Source organism: Neltuma alba, unplaced genomic scaffold (assembly GCF_004799145.2).
Source record: "Neltuma alba isolate B1F8T4 unplaced genomic scaffold, ASM479914v2 tig00000545_pilon, whole genome shotgun sequence".
Taxonomy (NCBI): Eukaryota; Viridiplantae; Streptophyta; class Magnoliopsida; order Fabales; family Fabaceae; genus Neltuma; species Neltuma alba.
In genome coordinates this window covers 16,113-39,706 of record NW_021632090.1, presented here as the reverse complement: position 1 = coordinate 39,706, position 23,594 = coordinate 16,113, and the positions used below count along the sequence as shown (strand labels likewise).

General features: G+C 36.1%; 1 protein-coding gene and 1 long non-coding RNA gene across 2 annotated transcripts; one reads left to right on the top strand and one right to left on the bottom strand.

Annotated features, from left to right (window-relative positions):
* The first annotated feature begins 2,022 nt into the window (after positions 1–2,022).
* Positions 2,023–4,539, top strand: LOC114740385 (uncharacterized). The gene is made up of 3 exons (XM_028928532.1): positions 2,023–2,066; positions 2,796–3,170; positions 3,291–4,539. Exons 2-3 carry the CDS (start codon positions 2,809–2,811, stop codon positions 4,537–4,539), a joined length of 1,611 nt encoding a protein of 536 aa, XP_028784365.1. The 5' UTR covers positions 2,023–2,066; positions 2,796–2,808.
* Positions 4,540–6,421: 1,882 nt separating this feature from the next.
* Positions 6,422–6,900, bottom strand: LOC114740369 (uncharacterized). The gene is made up of 3 exons (XR_003739686.1): positions 6,824–6,900; positions 6,526–6,635; positions 6,422–6,436 (listed from the first exon to the last, which is right to left on the bottom strand). It is a non-coding gene; the product is annotated as an uncharacterized LOC114740369 (long non-coding RNA).
* Between the last annotated feature and the right edge of the window lie 16,694 nt (positions 6,901–23,594).

Here is a 23,594-nt window from a genome sequence, read left to right as displayed (position 1 = left end):
TCTGACTCATCATACATACTAGCACATGCTTGTGAGGTGTCAAGTTGGACCATTATTAAATCTCAAGAAATATAGATATATCAATGGAATATAAATTATGTATGTTTAGATAATCTTAATCATCTAAACCCTCATTACGGGACTAACACACAAGCCACAAGTCTATTTCTCACTATATGGGACCAATTAGACAGATAAGCCTATCCCACACCGTAGGGGATGAATAAGAAGTCACAAAGACCTATCTTTCACTCTGGGGACGAAGGAAGCCAACCAATATACATCAATGACGCCTTACCATGCAGTAGAACAAGACTCAACTCAAAATTTAAATCACAACCAATCTTTCACAATATAATAAGAAATATCTAGTATTTTCTCAACATATATCCATAAGATATAGATCATATAGCTTTTCAAACAGCTCAATCATAATTCCAAAAATCCCACAAGATGAATTTTTATAGCCCAAAAAGTATAACATATCTCCTTAACTTTGAAATAGCAAATCATTATTCCAAAATAGTAAAATAATCACAAACAACATATTAACACATATAACAAGTGGAAAGTAGTTACCTCTTGCCAAAGCAATAGAAAGGATTACCACAAAGTCAATCCTTTGCTCAACTAATAATTAATTTACACAATTATATAATCACATATTAATATAAGCTAATTAATTAAACTTATATATAGTTAAATTTTTATTTTAAATTCTCGCAACTCTCAAAACCCAAAATTAAGTATTTTGAAGCTAAGAATTATTTACTTTAATAAAATAATTTTCCAAATTTCTAAATATAAAATTTTTATGTTCTAAATTCTAAAAATCTCATTTGAAATTTAAACCTCAAATTGAACCATAAAAATTTAATAGTACCACCTCAAATATTATAAATAAATAATCTAATCAAAATTTTAATGGTATAACTATCATATATATATATTTTTCATAAATAATAAATTTTTTAGCTAAAAAATTATTTTAAAACCTCCAGTCAATAACAAATAAAACTAAACCGATTAAAATCAAGTCTTTTATAAACATATTTAGTTAAGTATATATATCTTGAAAAAATTAGTTAAATTTTTAATCAAATCTTTTATGTTTTTCTTAACTAAATATATTGTGTAATTGTAAAAATATAATTTAGGAATTTATTAAATGAGGGATAAAATAGTAAATAAAATTTATTTTAATATAAATTTCAGTTAAAAATAATATTTTAAGAATTTTTTTAATGGCATTAATTGATTAAACCTAAACTGTATATTTTTAAAATAGAGGGGAGGTTTGTGTAATTAATACAAACTAGAAGGGTAATCGAGTATTTACTCTGAAATGGATAGATATTTTACAATAGATTTCAATATCGAAACAATGTCAAATCGGAATGATTTTTTTTTTTATAAAAAAAATCACCTCAGAAATTAATTTTAAATTTTGATCTAGAAGAAGTTAAATAATAAAGTGAATTGATGAGAGATTCGAAATGCCAAAAAAATAAATGCTCAACAGTTCTAGAGACATATTTTAGTCAATTCAGAAATATAATGCACCGATTTTAGAGACCAATTTCTTCCCAGGTGTTGCAAAAGCATCCAATGTACTTAAATACCCGCTAACTTGGGAGCAGGATAAGAGAGAGAGAGAGAGAGAGAGAGTAAGATGTTAATTGCAAATTGCAACAAGTTGATGCTGCCTTAATGTACGCCAAACCCTGGGGTGTTGCGCACGAGCCAAACTTTGCAGAACCATTAAGAATTTGGGAAAATTACTGTAGAGTCCCACAGAAGACAATTTACTACCAGAAGGTCCCATGAAATCCCCAAATTCCTCATAAGTCCCCAGGGACCTCTGGGTAAATAATTTGAGTTGTGATATTACGTACTTGCCCTCAGTCATTGATAAAGGAAAGAAAAGAGGGAGAGACGCTGATTGGCTTCATTTAGTGCGGTTGTTTGTTATGCATGCACAAGGAAGAGAAGCTTCTGAAAGAAAGAAGGGAGTTATGCGCTGGTACTCCATCGCAGGCAAGCGACATTATTTCTTCATCTTCTTGGTACGTCTCATCATTAACAACATTTCTCTTCTTCTGTACACAACCAGTGTCAAGTTTAATGTTGGTCTGAAAAGTTGATTGTGTGTTGATATGTGGGTATTAAAGATGTGATTCAACTCACTAGAAATATTAAGGGAGGCTCATTTTAGTCATATGTGGTTTTAATCATGTTAGGTGTGGTTTTACTATGTGTGGCTAGGGTTAGAAAGCAATGCTCTGTTTTTCGGTGAATGAGGCTCTGTTTTTGGTCACTGATGCTGTGTTGCTGATGAAGATGAGTGGAAAATAACATATATTTATTATTGTAACCCCTCAAATGCGATGGTTAAATGTGTTGTTAATGGGTACATCGAAGGTTGTTAACATAACTGTATGACTTGTTATTAACAACCAGTCGCAGCTTTAATGCTGGTCTGAAAAGTTGATTGGGTGTTTATACGTTGGTATTAAGCATGTGATTCAGCTCTCTAGAAATATCAAGGGAGGCTCATTTTAGTCATATGTGGTTTTAATCATGTTAGGTGTGGTTTTACTATGTGTGGCTATGGTTAGAAAGCAATGCTCTGTTTTTCGGGCAATGATGCTGTGTTGCTGATGGAAATGAGTGGAAAATAACAGATATTTATTATTGTAACCCCTCAAATGCGATGGTTAAATGTGTTGTTAATGGGTACATCGAAGGTTGTTAACATAACTGTATGACTTGTTATTAACAAGTGATTGTGGCAGGTTGATATCCAGGATGGCAACTTCCAGTGCAAAGCAATTGTTTTGCTACCTCCATATAGGAGGACAATTTATTAATGGTGTAGAAGGTGAAACGCAGTATGTTGGAGGTGGTGTGAGAACAAGAATGATAAAGGAAGGGACATCATATGGAGAATTTAGAACAATGGTGGCATCAATTGTGGGAAAAGAAAGTAATGGAATGGTTATGAAATTCACAGTAACCTTTGATGAGTGTACATTTGTGGACCTTGTAGATGATGAAGGAGTAGAACATTTGATTAACTTCAATGGCGACAGTGGTCATGTATATATAGGAGAAAATGGAGATCAAAATTCACAACTAACAAGGGATGTTGTAATAGAAGAGCAACATGTGTAAGTTGTGTTATTTAAATTTCGAAGTAATATTAGCTATTGTCAACTGTTGTGCATAAGTTGTTATTATAGTGATCGAAGGTTGTCATTAACGACCCCTTGACCTGTTCTGTTATGTAGGATGGAAGACTTGTTCGGAGGTTCAGATACATTGTCCATGTCTCCACCTAATGTGGTTAGTGAAGACCCACTATTGTTGCCATGTGGTTCAGAAATGATGCCAACCCCAATTCCGGAAATGAATTCAACAAAGTGGAAGGGTTTGGTTATCGGAGAAGGACAGATTTTTCCTAATGCAGTGGCTCTTAGGCAAGCACTGTATAGGTACAGTATTGCTGTGAAGTTTTCATACAAGTTTGTGAAGAACAATCAACAAAAGATCATTGTGAAGTGTATGGCGGAGGGATGCCCGTGGTATATGGGTGCATACTCAATGGGACAAAGACAAGATTCTGAGTTGTTAATAATTAGAACCTTAAGAAGTGAGCATGTGCATTATGCACAGGACAGCTTGGTTGTATCTCACTCTAGAGGGTCAAACTTAACATCATCAATCATGATAGATTCTTTGAGGTGTAATATAGACAAGAATGCTAATGAAATTAGAAGAGATCTGTATAGAGAATATGGGGTGCGACTGAATTATAGTCAAGCATACAGGGGTAGAGAAAGAGCATTGAGGGAAATACATGGTCGTGCACAGGATTCATACATGGCGATTCCCTGGATTTGTGAAAGGCTCATTGAAACTGATCCAAACACAAGTGCTCGATGGGAAGGGTTGGATAGTAACAGATTTCAGAGGGTGTTCATTGCTTATGGATGCTCAATTAATGGATTTTTAGAAGGGTGTCGACATATACTTTATATAGACGGCTGTCATCTAAGTGGTCCTTACAGGGGGACATTGATTTCAGCTAATGCATATGATGCAGACAATGAACTATTTCCATTAGCATATGCTATAGTTAGTGGGGAGACATATGATGATTGGGCTTGGTTTCTCCAGAACGTCAAAGACATCACAAGATCAGTGGAGACAACGATAGTTTCAGATCGGAATAATGCCATTATAGGTGCTGTGCGAACAATATTTGGTGGCGAGAGACATGCTTTTTGTTATAGGCATGTGAAAGAAAATTTTAGTGCACATTATTTAAAAATTAACCGAGGCAGGGGACGAGTTTCAGGTACTTCAAAGGACGTTGCATTGAAAATGCTGGATGGAATCGCCTATGCAAGGATTGAGGATGAATATGTTGCTGCAATGGGGAAACTTAGATCATTCTGTCCACAATTGGCTGATTGGGTTGACACTCAAGGAGATGTAGATCGGTGGGCTTTAAGCAAATTCCCGTTTAAACGATAGGATAACATCACCACTAATGTTGCGGAGTCGTTTAATGCCTGGATTTTGAAGGAGAGGAAGCACAATGTGTCAGTTCTCATACATGAGCATATGGAGAAATTAGCCAAGAAGATGGTTGCAAGCAAAATGGCAATGGAAAATTGGACAAATGGCGTTGGGCCAAATATTGAGTCCAAGTTGCAAGAAAAAGTAGCAAGAGCGGAGAATATGCATACTGTATATTATGGAGATAACCGAGTTCAAGTTGATACTACATCTCCTACTGGAATAATTTGTGTCACTGTTGATCTCACAGCTCAGAAATGCACTTGTTTAGCATGGCAAATGAGCGGAGTACCTTGTGCTCATGCCTGTGCAGCGATAAAGCTACTTCATGGTAGTGTTTATGAATTTGTAGATGATTGCTATAAGCTGTCAGCCCAAGAGAAGATATATGCAAGTAGTATGAGGCCAATTGCGACACATGATTGTCCTCGTCCCGAAGCTCTCACCGTTACGCAGATGATGACGGGAACATTTTTACAGCCACCAATCACTAAAAGACCCTCAGGGAGGCCAAAGAAAAGAAGGATTGAATCTCAATTTCAAAGTAAAAAACTTTACCACTGTGGAAGATGCCATGAGCCAGGCCACACTGTGAAGACTTGCCAGAACCCCAATCCAAGTTGAGCTTTGCTGGTGGCTTGTTGATATTTCGTTTTGTGAATGCTTGTGACAGCATTTTTTTTGTAAATGTCATAACCTACACCTCAAGTTGTCCGTCATTATCCACACATGCAACACGTATGCTTTTTTGAATAGGTTGTAAATTTGGTGTAGTTATGTTGTACATATATATATCAAGTGGTAAATGACACCTGGTTGTAATCTGATATAACATCATTTCTGTATTTTTGATGTACTGGTGAATAGGTTGTAATGGACTTGTTATCAGACGCCATGCAGGTTGTCATTAGCAGTCTCAATTATGTTACTGATATAAAGTGACAATTTCTCCTACTTCCAGTGTTCAGTGATTTCTTAAGACATTCGAGCTGTGTTAAAGTCATAATATGATATGATTTGGTTAGAATTAGATCTCATGTGGAGGTTGTGGTATCCCCAGCGTCAGTTGTCAGGGGCAATGCGAAGGTTGTTAACCAATTCTGTTCGGGTTGTCAACAATCCCTGTTGAGGTTGTAAATGAATTGCTGCAATAAAAATCTGCTGTAATATGATTTGGTTCTTTTAAAGCTGTTAATGACTTTAAAATGCTCCCAATTTTTGCTATTAAGGTCGTTATATGTGCTCATAATATAATTAAGTTAACAGCTGTGTTATACCCCGAGTGAGTTGTAAGGGCACTGCCAATGTTGTTAATCATTTCTGTTACGGTTGTGAACAACCCCTGTTGAGGTTGTAAACAGATGTGGCAGAGAGGACTCTGATATATGCCTATCATGTCACCATGGTTACCATTTGTTTATCCAGTCTTATTCAGTCTGCATTTGTGGCCATGATGAAAACACATGAATGCCTTTACAAAAACTTGATAACCAGTAAAGGATATCAAAACACATTAACATATCTTAACATCCAGGATTCATACATGCTCAAAGAAAAGAATAAAATGTGAACTTGACGTTCAGATGTCACTATGCTGTCAAATAAATAAATGTAAATACAATATATGCTTGTCATTTATTTCTTCCTCTTGCTTTGGGGGTTTCCTCGCAGCAAAGACAGCACTTCATCGCCATGCAGGTTGTTCCGATGAGTCACGAGCCACCACAAGCATCCAACCTTCAAGTCATGGATTTCTTCAGGGGAGTACTTAGGCATTGTGTAGCCATCGTCACCATACTCAGTGCCGTCCCATGTTTGTAACCAGCTCAACACATGAACCCCACAAGAGTCCCTACAAAGGAAAAACAAGTACTTTAGTGAATGAACATTAGCTCCCAAAAGTTGAGACACAAGTACTTGTTGTGCTGAAAAATAACTCACGTGTCAGATTGCACATGAACTTTTGCCCATGTGACTTCCTCGTCAATCTTGTCCTCCTCCGCAAACAGTGATGGCTTCAGCACACGAAGCACTTGGCAGAAACAATCTCTCTGCAAAAAAGGGACAAACAGAAGAAACAAGTTTGACAGTTGTGAATGACAAGTTATCAGGAAGCATTAACAACCTTCGCTGTAGCCAATGACAAGTAATCAGCAGGCATTAACAACCAGGACAGTTAAGCAGACAACCAACCATAACGCATTAACAAGTTATAGAATGAATGTAAAGTTGTGCATACAATCCCTCTCGCCATGAATTGCTTAGGATCTATCTGTCCTCTCTTTTTCCCTTGCTTCCTTTGTGGTTTCTTCCCTATTTTCATTGCTTCTTCTTCCTCTCTTTGTAATCTCAACATCGTCAAATTGTCCACCAACGAGTCAAGGGCATAGAAACGCATGGTTCTTACATCCATCACGTAACAGAACCAATGGTAATTGAAAAGGGTGGGGCCAAATATGAAGTCACAGTCTCCAATGTTATATCCTATGTGCTCCGGTAAGATTTCATGTTCATGTTTTTCCAGGCTCCACCTAAGAGGATTAGCGGCCATTGTTTGCATTAACTCAGGTGAAAAAATGTGCCTACTGACATGACCGTGGTTCTCTTTTTCATCTCCCACCAAGGTTCTCGCCACCATAGACATGAACTATATCACACATACAAACAGTTAGTCATGATCATAATGACATTCGCAGTTCTCTATCCATATAAACAACTGTCTTACCCTGTCGTTCATCTATTTCCTGTCTTGTAGGCAGCAAAGCTCAGCACGTGTCAAGAAGTACCCATACATCTCTACAATGTACCTGCAGCAAAAGGAACAATGAGCACAAGGGTTGTATGTGTAAAATTGTTGTCAGTCAGTTGTCCCAATTACAATCAGTCCCAACACTTACTTGGCACCTTCATCTTGATCACATCTTCTCGTGCACATCTGGAATAATTCCTCTTTCTCGTCAGCTTTTCTCTTGCCACGGCCTTTTTTCACCTCCTCTAACCAGGGAGATTTGATTGCACGGCTTCTCACCCGTGTTGATCTTCTTACATCCATTTGCCCTTGTGCTTGCTGGTCCATTTCATCCTTTCCCTCCATTTCATCGCCTACACCCTTATCCTCTTCTGCTGCTGCATCACTAGACTTGTCTTGTGTTTTTTTTCTCCATCATCCTCTGATCCAGAGTGACTCCCTTCTCCTTTCTCCTCAGGTTGAGATTGACTCTCTTCTTCACGCGAAGCACTTTTGCCCTCTTCTTTATCATCTCCTTCTGGTTCACTCTGTTGTTCCTCTTGTGACAAAATTGAATCTTTTGGGCTTCCTTTACCTTCTTCACCGGTTTCTTCATCTTCAGTTGCCTTCTCTTTGTCATCTTCGCTACTTACTGCTTCCACCACATCTTCCTTGTCAATCTCATCCGTCAACCTCAACTGTAGGGAAACCAACTCTTCTCCAATTGTCGACACCAACCCTTCAACCATGGTCATCAACCTTTCATACGTTCTCTTGATTTCCTGCAAAACAACAGTAATGAAAGTTATCATTACTCCAAATTCTACACAGCACCAAAATAAGCTTCACATGATTTACTTACAGGGTGGGTTAGCTTTATTCCTGTGTTGGATGCACTTGTTGAAGCCCCACCGACACTCGAAACGCCATGCAGTATGCCTCTGTCGCTATTCTTTTCTGATTTCACTCTTGCCTTCACTTTTTCCTCATCCCAATAAGTAATGGCATTTTCATTTTTTGCCGCCTTTTCTTTTCCGAGAGGAAAGTGTTGTAGGCAATAAATCTGCATGTGAAGTTAATGATAACTTAGATATACAACAACAACAACATCCAAACAGGCCACTGACAACATAAACAGCGGAAAATCACAACCTACACACTGCCCAATAACAACATACACAGTGACCAATCACCACCTACACATAGGCGTATCACAACCTACATTTGCGCTATTCACATTCACAACATGTACAGCAGCCAGTGACAACCCATAGTCAACCGAATGACAACACGAACAGACTGCAATTACAACCTATACATAACCAGTTGACAAACCAACACAGCCCAATGACAACCTGCACACAGGCAATAACAACCTCCACACCAGCCAGTCACAACATATCCATAACCAGTTCACAGCGTACATTTCTCCAACTGACGACATAGAGTAGTAAATAACAACATACACAGTGACCAATCACCACCTACACATAAGCGTATCACAACCTACATTTGCGCTATTCACAACATGTACAGCAGCCAGTGACAACCCATACTCACCAGAATGACAACAGGAACAGACTGCAATTACAACCTATACATAACAAGGTGACAAGCCAACACAGCCAAATGACAACCTGCACACAGGACAATAACAACCTCCACACCATCCACTCACAACATATACATAACCAGTTCATAGCGTACATTTCCCCAACTGGACGACATAGAGTAGTAAATAACAACATACACACTGTCCAATCACAACCTACACATAAGCCTGTCACAACATACATTTGCGCCATTCACAACATGTACAGCATCCAGTGACAACCCATACTCACCAGAATGACAACACGAACAGACTGCAATTACAACCTATACATAACCAGGTGACAAACCAACACAGCCAAATGACAACCTGCACACAGGACAATAACAACCTCCACACCATCCACTCACAACATATACATAACCAGTTCACAGCGTACATTTCCCCAACTGGACGACATAGAGTAGTAAATAACAACATACACACTGTCCAATCACAACCTACACATAAGCCTGTCACAACATACATTTGCGCCATTCACAACATGTACAGCATCCAGTGACAACCCATACTCACCCGAATGACAACACGAACAGACTGTAATTACAACCTATACATAACCATGTGACAAACCAACACATCCTAATGACAACCTGCACACAGGTCAATAACAACCTTCACACCATCCACTCACAACATATACATAACCAGTTCACAGCGTACATTTCCCCAACTGGACGACATAGAGAAGTAAATAACAACATACACACTGTCCAATCACAACCTACACATAAGCCTGTCACAATATACATTTGTGCCATTCACAACATGTACAGCATCCAGTGACAACCCATACTCACCCAAATGACAACACGAACAGACTGCAATTACAACCTATACATAACCAAGTGACAAACCAACACAGCCAAATGACAACCTGCACACAGGACAATAACAACCTCCACACCATCCACTCACAACATATACATAACCAGTTCACAGCGTACATTTCCCCAACTGGACGACATAGAGTAGTAAATAACAACATACACACTGTCCAATCACAACCTACACATAAGCCTGTCACAACATACATTTGCGCCATTCACAACATGTACAGCATCCAGTGACAACCCATACTCACCAGAATGACAACACGAACAGACTGAAATTACAACCTATACATAACCAGGTGACAAACCAACACAGCCCAATGACAACCTGCACATAGGACAATAACAACCTCCACACCATCCACTCACAACATATACATAACCAGTTCACAGCGTACATTTCCCCAACTGACGACATAGAGTAGTAAATAACAACATACATAGTGTCCAATCACAACCTACACATAAGCCTGTCACAACATACATTTGCGCCATTCACAACATGTACAGCATCCAGTGACAACCCATACTCACCCGAATGACAACACGAACAGACTGTAATTACAACCTATACATAACCATGTGACAAACCAACACATCCTAATGACAACCTGCACACAGGTCAATAACAACCTTCACACCATCCACTCACAACATATACATAACCAGTTCACAGCGTACATTTCCCCAACTGGACGACATAGAGAAGTAAATAACAACATACACACTGTCCAATCACAACCTACACATAAGCCTGTCACAATATACATTTGTGCCATTCACAACATGTACAGCATCCAGTGACAACCCATACTCACCCAAATGACAACACGAACAGACTGCAATTACAACCTATACATAACCAAGTGACAAACCAACACAGCCAAATGACAACCTGCACACAGGACAATAACAACCTCCACACCATCCACTCACAACATATACATAACCAGTTCACAGCGTACATTTCCCCAACTGGACGACATAGAGTAGTAAATAACAACATACACACTGTCCAATCACAACCTACACATAAGCCTGTCACAACATACATTTGCGCCATTCACAACATGTACAGCATCCAGTGACAACCCATACTCACCAGAATGACAACACGAACAGACTGAAATTACAACCTATACATAACCAGGTGACAAACCAACACAGCCCAATGACAACCTGCACATAGGACAATAACAACCTCCACACCATCCACTCACAACATATACATAACCAGTTCACAGCGTACATTTCCCCAACTGACGACATAGAGTAGTAAATAACAACATACATAGTGTCCAATCACAACCTACACATAAGCCTGTCACAACATACATTTGCGCCATTCACAACATGTACAGCATCCAGTGACAACCCATACTCACCCGAATGACAACACGAACAGACTGTAATTACAACCTATACATAACCATGTGACAAACCAACACATCCTAATGACAACCTGCACACAGGTCAATAACAACCTTCACACCATCCACTCACAACATATACATAACCAGTTCACAGCGTACATTTCCCCAACTGGACGACATAGAGAAGTAAATAACAACATACACACTGTCCAATCACAACCTACACATAAGCCTGTCACAATATACATTTACGCCATTCACAACATGTACAGCATCCAATGACAACCCATACTCACCCAAATGACAACACGAACAGACTGCAATTACAATCTATACATAACCAGGTGACAAACCAACACAGGCCATGACCTGAGTAGCTGCCACTAACAACCCACGTTAAACCAAATGACAATATGCACACCATACAGTCACAACCTACACATCAGCTAATCACAACCTACATTTGTGTCATTCACAGCATGCACAACAGCCAATGACAACCCACGATAAATCGAATGACAACACGAACAGAAGGCAATTACAACCTATACATACCCAGGTGACAAACCAACACAGTCCATTAACAACCTGCACACAGTACAATAACAACCTTGACACCAGTAAATCACAATCTATACATAAGCAGTTGACAGCGTACATTTCTCCAATTGACAACAGAGTAGTAAATAACAACATACAGAGCAACCAATCACAACCTACACAGCACATTGACAATAAACTAACATCAAAGTAAATGAATCATACCCACACTTACCATTAAGAAGTACATGCAACCTCCCACATTTTTCGTCCCATCAGCTTTTCCTTTCTTCTTTCCTTTCTTGAACTCCGCAATTGAGTTGCAGAATTCTTTCAAAACTAAGCTGCTCCAATCATAGTGTCCTAAACTATCCTTTGTCACCACCATGACTTTCAACACTTTATCACTCACCCGTACACTAGAGCCAGGACACAAGAGGACTCCTAGTGCATACATAACAAAAAGGAATTCAAACTTTTCTTCCTCTTTTCCTTCAATCAACCATGTTCCTATTGTTTTGTATGGCACTTTCCCGTAGTCACTCCTTAATTTCTTGAACGTTTCATCTTCATTCTCCACATTTATTTTAATATCTTCCCCCTTAAATGGTAGACCCATCAATTCATTTACATCTTCGGGTCCCACTAAATGCGTCTTCCCTCGAATTGAAATTTGCCTACTTACAGGGTCAAACACACGGATCAATTCACCATAAAAATCTCTATAGATCTGTGAGCAGCATATGTCAACCAATTTATCAAAACCAATTCTTTTCAGTTTTTCCATCTTATCTTTACTTTTCTTTAATTGCTTGCAGACTTCCATAAATTGTCCCGGAGCACAGCGTGTGTGAAAGGGAACAATATAATTCTTCCCTTTTGGTGGGACTCTCATTTCTTTAGCCCTTTCACCATATTGTTCTTTCTCCTCTTCTGTTAAGTTCCCCCAAGCCTTTTTCACAGAGTTAGTGCCCTCTTCAAAAGACTTAAACTTCTTCTTGTTCTGCTCATAAAACTCTTCAGTGAATAATATGTATCCGGAGAAATTCCTAGCCCTTTGTCCATCTTTGCTCTTACTCTTTTTAGTCATTTTGTTCGACTGTAAAAAGGAAAAAAAATACTGTCATCAACATATATTTTAAAATAGTAAGTTTCTTCAACACCACCAAATTATTCACTAATCAACAAAATCAAAATATATCCCTTTGGATGACAGAAAGCAATGAACGACAGTAAATAATATGGATCACAAATCAATCCACCAGAATGAATTTCCCTTCATTGGTTATAGTATAGAGCCAATAGGTGCTATATCCAACAAGCAATTCCCTTTCTGACCTTATGCCCAAATTAACATTCCACCATGGAGCCCACCATAAAAAGCCAAACAAAACATTTATTATTTTATTGCCGAACAAATCAATTACATAAAGTTCTCCCTTTTAATTCAGCAATATTAACAATAACTGATTGCTGCATTTAAAGAGCTCTACCGAATCAAATTTTTGACAATTTTAACCAGTGTTCTTCAAACTGATCTCTAAAATAACTTAGTACCAACCAGCCCCAACTTTTGCCCCTAACTTTGATTCGCATGTCAGATCATTGTAATATCAACATACTTCACATTTCTAATATCAAAGTGAAAATACAAGTCACGGTTATCACTGGTTCCATATATAAACACATGAAACAACCGAACATTCCAAACCACTTCAGGTCATCGAGCAGCTTTTACGAACAATCAACAATTCAAATGTTCAAACATTCCAAACCAAACATTTTTCAAAATATAACCAAGAAGCTTGAAATTGTCAAATATTCTAACCAAGAGAGACTACTTGTCTGGAGATTGAGGCATTAGTAGAGAGACCACCGGACTGTACCAGAGAGTTCACGGCGTCGGAGCAGACGGCAACTGAGTGCGGACCAGAGAGGGATGGAGTGCTGAGCAGAGTTGGCCAGACCGTGCTGGAGATTGAAACCGTTCAATGCATCGGAGAAGAGGGCGACGGAGGGCGGACAAGAGACTGACGGACTGCGGACGAGAGACCGACGGCGTGCAGACCCGAGACCGATGGACCGCGCAGGGGATTGAAGGTGTCGGACCACAGAGTGACCGAATGCGAAGCACCGACCGACAATGTACCAACCAGAAACTAACAGACCTCGCCAGAGATTGAAGCTGTCGGAGCACACAAGGATAAAGCACCAACGACACGGCGGCGGAGTGTGAGCGGGCGACCGATTTCACGAAGATGAAAACCGAAACGATTTTGAGTGTGCTTCGGTTACTTTCTCTAATCAAAAGGGCAAGAAAGTAATTGCAAGTTTCAAATTTTTTGCTATAAGGTCCCTTGGGACCTCATATACATTTGGGGATTTCATGGGACCTTCTGGTAGTAAATTGTCTTCTGTGGGACTCTAAGTAATTTTCCCTAAGATGTTTGTCATTTTTTCAGTTCTTAGAATGAGGTATAATCTTGCAGTATGTAACTGTTGAAAATAGATAATATTAGTAATTCATGCATCATGCATGAGAAGTAAATTTTGGTGCAAAAGTTGATCAGGCCTGCCTAAAAGTACTTCCTTTTTTTTTTGGGCTGTGTTTTTTCGGGCTGGGTTGGATTTTTTTTCTTTTTCTCTCGACCTTGGACAGGTATACCGGGTTACCGGACACTGTAAACACCTCTACTTTCATCAACAAACTCCGTGCAATAAAGCGACATAGCCAGCAACTAGACATAGATAATGCTACTAACCAGGTAACTAAGAGAAACATGCAATTTTATTCCAAAGTCAATAAACAATGTAATTTGTAAACATAAGTGAAAGAAATTAACGTAACCTAAACCTAATCCAATAATCAAATAATTATGTAATTGTAAACAATTCTAAGTTAATAAAATCCAACATATCCTAAATCTAATTTCCTAAACTAATTCCCCATTGACTCAAGTACAGCTTCTGACAAATCTTTTCTTATTTAGTTGATGTCATCCGTTTTATATGCGTCTTTGTTATCAAATATATGTTCTGTGAGACGTGATCATTACAACTTAACCTTTCATTTAGCTTTAATATTCTAAATTTCGATTGATTTAACATTGACACATTTGATTTTCAATTTTGTTTTATTCTACAAACACTCAATTCACCTTCTATTTTGGACATGTCATGCACTCATGTTTAGTAGATGGGAAGAGGAGAAAACTTTCTATCAGAAGGATGGTCTATCAACGAACCACCTTGATATATCTCCATTTTATCATATATTTCTATACATGATTTGGGAATTTTATTATAATTTTAAGTATATTTACACCAGTTGTGAGTATTTTGTGCTTAAAGTTATTTTATTAAATAAAGACTAAAATATATAAAAATCCCCTAAACATTAGATCGGTTGCATATAACTCCCATTACATTTCAAATTTTAAATTTAACTTTCTTGACGTTTTAATTTTTTCCATTAACCCTCCCTGACATTAATTTTTCCTGTCACGTCAGATTATGAGGATGATGTGGCATCCTACATTTCATATGTATAATTTAATAATTTTATTATAATTATGTATATTTTTTTTATATAAGGTTAAAATGTCATTGTTTTCATTAAAAAAGACAAAACCCTAGTTCATATCCTTGAACACGAGAAGAAAGATGCAGCATAATATATTTGCAACAATGCGCAGTTTGAAGATCATGGATAGGAGCAAGAGTAACCAAGCTCTATCCTTTCAACCCATCCCAAGATCAAATTAGAACCCAATGCATGCGGAGCAAATCCATTCAGAAATTACAAGTTCCAGAAGTAAAAGCAATCGACTTCGTTGCTGATACTCTTCTTCCATATGGTTTAATTATTTCATAATTCAAAGTCGAGCCTGCCGCAAGGAGATGGAAAGGACGAGGGTTTGTTCTGCTTCTTAATGAAATAAATGACATTTTAAATTTTTAACCTTATATTAAAAATATATAATTGTAATAAAATTATTAAATTTTACAAATACCATGTAGGATGCCACGTCATCCTCATAGTTTCCATCAGTAACTTAATGAAAAAATTGACGGCAGGAGGTTTAATGTCAAAAAATAAAATGTTAAAGAGATTAAATTTATACTTTAAAATGTAAGAAGAATTATATGCAACTGACTCAAAATTTATGAGTTTTAATATATAAATGATAAAATGGCCAATTTATTATGTTCTTATTATTTTTATTATTTCTACAGAGGTATTTTTGTCATTTGTGTATTTTAGAAATTGAAAAGATAAATAAATGATGATTGGAGGGCAAGCAACTGCTACGAGATAATCCCATGGTACAAGGGACAGATGGCATGATTCACTGAAATTGGGCTTGAGCTACCATAGGCCCAAGTGGTTTTGTGTTTTTTTTTTTTAGTTACCCCCCAGTTCACCGGAGCTTTGCTCCGATTACATCTAGATCCGACTCGCGTCGCATACCTGGCTGTGGTGGGTGAGTCTCCTAACGGGAATTTTTATATATGCTGAGGCTTGAACTCAAGACCTTGCTTAAACGGTACCAAGCTGCTTATCACTCAAGTGGTTTTGTTGGAGGATCAAAGAATGGACAATCACAGTAAACAAGAGGCTAGAATAGGCCCAAAACAATTACGAATGTGGGTGACTGCCGATCTACGTTTTTGACATCCATTAGGTCCAATTCTATTCTCATTCAAGTCCAATTGTCTACATGCGGTCCTGCTTAGGATTAATGAAGGGTAGAGTTGAAATTGTTATTTAATTAATTAAATTAAAGGAGGAAAAATAAAAACTTAATTAGATTAATTGTAGTTAACAAAATTCATGAACTACCTCCTTGAATCCAGGTCCACATTATTAGGTGTTATGAATGATTTTTTTCCCCTAGTTTTAATAATAATATCATAAATAATTATGGATCAAGTCATAAATTTATTTATGATATTATTTCTCAGGTACACTCAGCATCTCGATATTTTTAGTGGTGTAATTTTATCCATGATTTTTGTTAGATATAATTTTACCCCTATTCTTTCAATGCAATTTTACCTCTCAGGGGTTAAATTGCACTAAAAAATAGATTATGAGTAAAATTGCATCACTAAAAACATCGAGGTGTTGGGTGCGCCTGATAAATTTGCACATTTATCCAATAATTAATGAGAAGTTTTGTGATTTGTCTTTTTCATCTTTTTTTTTAAATAGGTATAATAATGAAATTCGTGGATGTTATTCGAAAATTTGACGTATAAACTCTTTTCATAAGGTGTGTAAAAATGTGAGAAATGCCTTATAATAAAAATTGAAGGGAGTACCACTAGAAATATCCAATTTACAGTACAAAAATACAGAAATCCAGCAGAGAAAGAACAAAAAAACTTATTACCACCTCATGTCCTCAATATAAGAGTTAGATAACTAATTTGGAGATATTAAGAAAATTAATTAAGTTGGTTATTTGTCATAAATATGTGTTGGTCTCCCTAAATTATCTTCTTTAATCATGTGTATTTAATGATTGGAATTATCCATTGGTATGAACCCTTTCGAATCAATAGGAATATTTTTGGAAAAGATGAGAGACAAAGTGCATTGATGTTATATATTTATGATCAAATCTAATTCTCATTAGCTCTTATATTAAGGACTGAAGATAGTGTTATATAAAGTATTACTCTTTACAGTCTTCAATATATGAGCTAACTAATTTGAGTATATCACTACAAAAAAACAGCAATTTGTCGTGGTTAAAATCAATGATTTGTAGTGGTTTAAGCAACCACTACAAAACCCACTAAAACAAATGGTTTTTTAGTGGTTTATCAAAATCGCTACATGAGAAACCCAACTGCAATAATATTTTTGTTGTGGTAATTTACCACTAGTGATAACGTCATACATGAAATCACTTTGTGAACATATATAGAGGTTATAAAACCACTACAAATGCAAATGCAAGGCGGGAATTAAAATTTTAACTTTGTCACGGTTTAGGAAACTGCTACTAATGAATGGCACCAAGTTCTCCTTTGGCAGAAATCAAAAAATTAGTGATGGCGCTAACATTTGTAGCGGTTATATTGAACGGCTACGAACTAAAATTTTTTTAAAAAAATAACACCAAGAGAAAATTGCAGCGGTATGAAAATTGATACAAATTTAAAAATTTCAGGAAAAAAAAACGTCCTTTACGTTTTTTGTAACGGTTGAAGAACCGCTACAAACGTTAGATGGATGTTTAAAAAAGAATTTGTTATTGGATTTGTAATAAAATTAATAAGATAAAATAAATTAAATTAAATATGATTTATATAATTGTGAGATGAAGTTTTATTAAATTTTATGTTAGGAAATTTTGTTAACATTTTAAATACAAAATGAAAAATAATTATTATAATATTCAGAATTTAAAATATAAATTATAAAGTTAAAAAAATTATTGAAATGTTATTTATGAAGATAAAAATGAATTAGAAAGAGTAGAAGATAACAGTGATTAAGTCCTCCATAAAAGAATAAAAAAAATATTAGCAAAATTCGTCAGTTCGAAGGATTCACTACAAATGTAAAACCGCTACAAATACACACAACTGCTATAAATGACACCCGCCTTCTATAAATACCCTCATCCTCCCACCTATTCTTTCTCACATCTCCTCCTTTCTTCTTGTCCATTCTCTCCTCTCCACTTGCGATTTGGAGGTATTCCTTACCATGGAAAGTTGGTTGATATTGTTGAGTTAAATTATCAAGGAATTTTCACCATCATCACCCATGTCATAAACATCCCACAACTTTAGGTGGACCACTATATTCCAATCTAGTGTGCTTCAGAGGCAAGAATGTATGGCTCATGATCTTCAGTAAACCAACTCAGAAATTCTTTGTGGACTTTCTTGTCAACCTCAACAGATGTTTGTAAATGAACTCATAGCTGACGCTTGACATGTGTTCTAAATTCCCCAAAAATATGATTAGGTTTATGTGTTAGAGAAGGCAATGATGAAGAAAAAAATCCGACGCAGAATATCTTTCTACTTCTAGTTAATTGGTCACATTTTATTCATGAAATGGGTTGGATTGATATTAGTCTGGAATCTTAAATAGAGAAAAGAAAATCAGTGTACAATTTACAGGAGAAAGGGTTCAACTTGAGTACAATTTATCAAGACATGTCTGTGTGCTTGTAACTTCTCAGTAGGAGTTAGTTTGAAGTATTGAAACACTCTAATTAATTTTCCAACAAGAGGTGTTATTTTTACCCTAGGCTTTGCTACTTCGGGTCTTTTAACTGAACTGCATGAATCCGGAATATTAGTACCCGCTCTACAATCGCGGAAGAAGTCACTCGAATTGGAAGGACCTAGTGGACAATTACAATGCGTGGGTGATGGTTGAAACATGTCTCGATGTCATCAAAGTATCTAGAATAGAAAGTAAGGACCTCATCTCTGACATAACCTTTTGTTATTGAGCCCTCTGGCCATGCCTTATTCTTGACATAGGATTTCAATTTTTCTAAATACCTATATGTTTAATTAATTAATAATTGTCTGTAATTGAGATTAAAATGTGGCTGATAAGGTGGCTATTGTGAAAGGTCATCGTCCTCATCATCCATGGCTATATCTAGGAGCACTAGAGTAGGAGTGCTAGGATTTATCTTCTGTCACACAATTTTCATCATTGCATTGGCTGCTTTTATCCACTGCTCATATCTGGCCTACATCTTGGCCTCATGAGTCTTAAGTTGAGCCTTATGAGCCTGAAGTCGGGCCTCTATAGTCCACATCTCCTTATGAAGCTCCTTTACTGATGCCTTACTCAGACGCTTGGTTTCAGAAAGGGTCTAGTGTGATGCTAAGGTTGACTGGGAGGTCCCTGCCTTAGAAGATGCATGGCGACCTCAGTCGTAGACGACACTCAGTGTGGTGCCAAAACCAAAGCCTCTAACCTGTCCCACGTGTTCAGGTCTGCCTAGACTTGCCTTGAGTGAGGCGGTAGGATCCACAATAGACCTCTAAGACTTTGGGAGCTTTGCAGTACTCTGAGTCATCTGCTTCTGCTAAAAGAATTTGATGAATTTAATATTTATACATTAAATCAAATTAAATTAACTATAAAAAATTTAAACATTAAATTAAATAAAATATCTAGACCCAAAATTAAAACTTGTAATTAAATACTAACGGAAACTTCCTCAGCCTGCTCAGATATAGGAGTTCTGTCCCCATGCCTATGGAGCTGGGGCAACATCTCACCATAGGTGGGCTTTCGTCCCTCATAGTGCTATTTCTTCCTCTCCTGCAAATTGATAATAAAATAAAGAATATTGTTATTATTTAAATTCACACACACACACACACATATAACTTAATTAAATTTACAGTATTATTCACAATCTCATTATACATGACAACAAATGTCTTTGAATCCACTATTATTAGATATCCTGTTGGCTGCGGCTCACGATGCTTCTACAAGAAAGATGTTGAAACATATTTAAAATAAGATTAGTTAACTTGTACTAAAATAATATAACAGTAATGCAACAAACTCATATCCTCTGCTTAGGTGTCGCCCTAAACTGAACAAAAGATACCCAGTCATTGGCAGGGATGCCATCTGGCACGTCTGCCTATAACTTCTCCAGGAGTAGCATCCCATCGCCTTTCTTTGCATTATACAAGCGGCCCCTCCTATTCTTCCAACCCTCCCCTAACTTCTTTAGCGCATATGTCTTCATGTCCTCCCCAATAACAAATTTTTTCTACATTTTTAAATAACAAAATTATAATTTACTTACTAGGAAATCAAATTCAAAATGTAAATCATAATTATTTAAAGTCAAATATTTAATTATAAATTTCAATTACTAATTAGTTACCTTCAGCAACTCCCTGGTGTCAATCTTGTTCTTTACTACACCCTCCTCTAGTTTGGCTTATAGATGGGAAAGAATGTGCATTGCTCATCTACGTAAGCCAAATACCAATTGAACAGATATCCTCCTAGCTCAATCGGTTGACCACAGTTATTTAAAGAGATTGTCACATGTACATCCTGCATGTAATGCATGTCTTCATGTTCAACCTTCTCGTGGACCTGTTGCCAGCTTGGTCTGCACAGTTTAATTGATAATCAAATAATATCAATAACAATTTAATTATTATTATAAATATTAAATAATATATTTCTCACTTGATATAAATAAAAATTTTACTTACCCAGAACCTCCACCTCCTATTCGCCCAACTTTCCACCAGGTCGATACGGCTGATTTTGTTGCTGCTGCTACTGCTTCTCCTCCTCATCCCCTTGCAGATCGCCCTCCTCATCATCCTTCATTCTACCCTCACCCCTATTAAGGTTTAGATCGAAATGATCATTAATCACATAATCTTCCATGCTGATTATTGACCCGTCATCCTCCTTTGGTGGCTCCTCAGATGGCCCAGGCTGGTCAAGATGTCGAGAAGGTCTCATAGGATCAATGGAGTCTTTACCGTGTCGACGAGCCATACTATTTAAACCACAAATAGTTAATCAAACAAAATAGCAAATTAAAAATTGTTTAAATATGAATTTAATAAATTTTATACAATTACATTTCAAAGCATAAGTAAAAAGTGAAAAAATAAAAACCTAATTCAACTTTTCTGATATTGAATAAAATACTAAAAAATCTAATTAAAATAATATCACCCATAATGTCTAATTAAACTTATTACTATATAAATAAATTTTATTATTAACAAATTCACAAATAACATGAAAACTACAAAAATTAAAAACATTAACATATCTCATCGTCACAACTAATTAATTACATAATTTAAATAAAAAATAATTAATAAAAAAATACAAAATGCAACATTATTTAAATATAAATTTAATAAATTCTAAACATTTTATAATTACATTTCAAATTATAAGTAAAAATTCAAAAAAAAAAACCGAATTCAGCTTATATGATATTAAATAAAATATTAACAAATGTAACTAAAATAATATTACTCATAATGTCTAATTAAAGTAACTACTAAATAAAAATTTTTTATTATTAAACAATTTACAAATAACATGCGAAGTACAAAAATTAAAAATGATAACATATATAATCATCAACTCAAATAATGTCAATGCCAATTAAATCAACAAACCAAATTAAATTTCAGATTAATACAACAGTAATTAAATTTTTAAATATTTTTAAATACACTAACTATTAAAAACTTAACTAATACATGAACTTACATTCGCACTTGAGCAGTTAGAAGTGGATTTGGAGTTGCATGTAGAGACACAACATAATTCTTAAAAAAAAAAAAAAAAAACTAGCAGAACCTTGCTACTCAAATGCCCCAAAAGTGAAAAAATGAGGGGGGTGTATATATAGACGTTGAGATTTGTAACAGTTTCAACAAAACCATTGCAAATGTAGAGAAAAGCACTGAACTTTGTAGTGATTGTTGGCTAACCGCTACAACCTTCAGACACGTGTCGTTTTTTCTTTGAATAAAGGAACACTTTTTAACGGTTTACCCCAAAACTGTTACAATATGACGTACTTAGTAGCGGTTTCATACATAACCCCAACAAAATTACACGGAATCTCCAACTTTTGAAGCTGTTTACTAATAACCACTACAAATGTCATGAACAAATCAGTTCCTGCCTCATTTTTTGTTAAAGAAACCATTACAAAATTTTGGGCTAGGTTAGTAGATGTTAGATACATTATACTGCAACTAAAAAAAAATGCTACAAATGTGATGCCAAGTTTGTGCCATATGGTGCTACATTTGTAGTGGTTATTCGCTTGCATAACCGCTACAAAGTGCAGCACAAAATATTTCCTCACCAAACCGATACAGGTTGGTATTGTTCTAGAAATCGCTACAAAGTTGCTACTTTGTAGCATTTTTCATAATTGCTACAAATAAACCACTATAAGAATGCAATTCTTTTGTAATGTATTGAGAAAGTCAAATAATTTAGTTTTTTTTACCAAAATAGATTAGTTAGTCATAACAAGTGTGAAATAATCTCCCACAAATATTCTTATATAACATTAGATTAAATATATTAGTTCATAAGTTGGGTAAGTTAATTAATCTCCCAAACGGTGATCATTCAATTTGAAGTAAACGTTAGTTTCTTCATAAATTGTGTTGTCATGGTTGTGTTTTACTCCAGTCTTGGCTAGGCTAAGTAGCATTGTGTTGGCTTAGTCTATGCATCAATCACGGCTTAAATTTTGGGTAATAACTTGAACCTAGTTTCAGTATTCATCCTACTTAAAAAATTTATCTTTTTGAAAAAGAAAGTTAAGAAATTATTTTTATTTTAGATAATCTAAACATTAAAATAATTTTTTTCAAAGAATATTAAAAAAATTAAATATAAACCAAATTAAATTTGAATGGTCCAAATTTTAGTTCTCGCAATCAAACTAAATCCCTCATGACCCCTTGTCTTGTGAGCCCAACAAAATTCCATTAGAAAACGATATACCGGAAGCTAGCTCAGAATTCCTTAGTTTTGATTTCTTGGGGCCTCAAGCCCAAGGCTTCAGCTAATAGTCAATAATTGTGATGGATTCAACAGTGTCCTCCGATAACATAAGAGTAAATCCAATGACAATAACCTTTTCAATTGATCATTCAGATCGTATGACTCAGATACTATTCAAAATTAAAGAACATGTTTACTCTAGCCAGTATGCATAGCTGATAAACAAATTCAATGTTTTAAAATTGACCTGAACCTTTGAAGGCTAAGTAGTTTTTTTATCACTTCGGAAAATGCTGAAAACTCCAAATTCCAAGCCCAACGACAATTTAAGAGACACAAGCAGTGGTTTCATGACTCAAAAACCAAAACACAATTATATATATAGCCCAATCCTTCT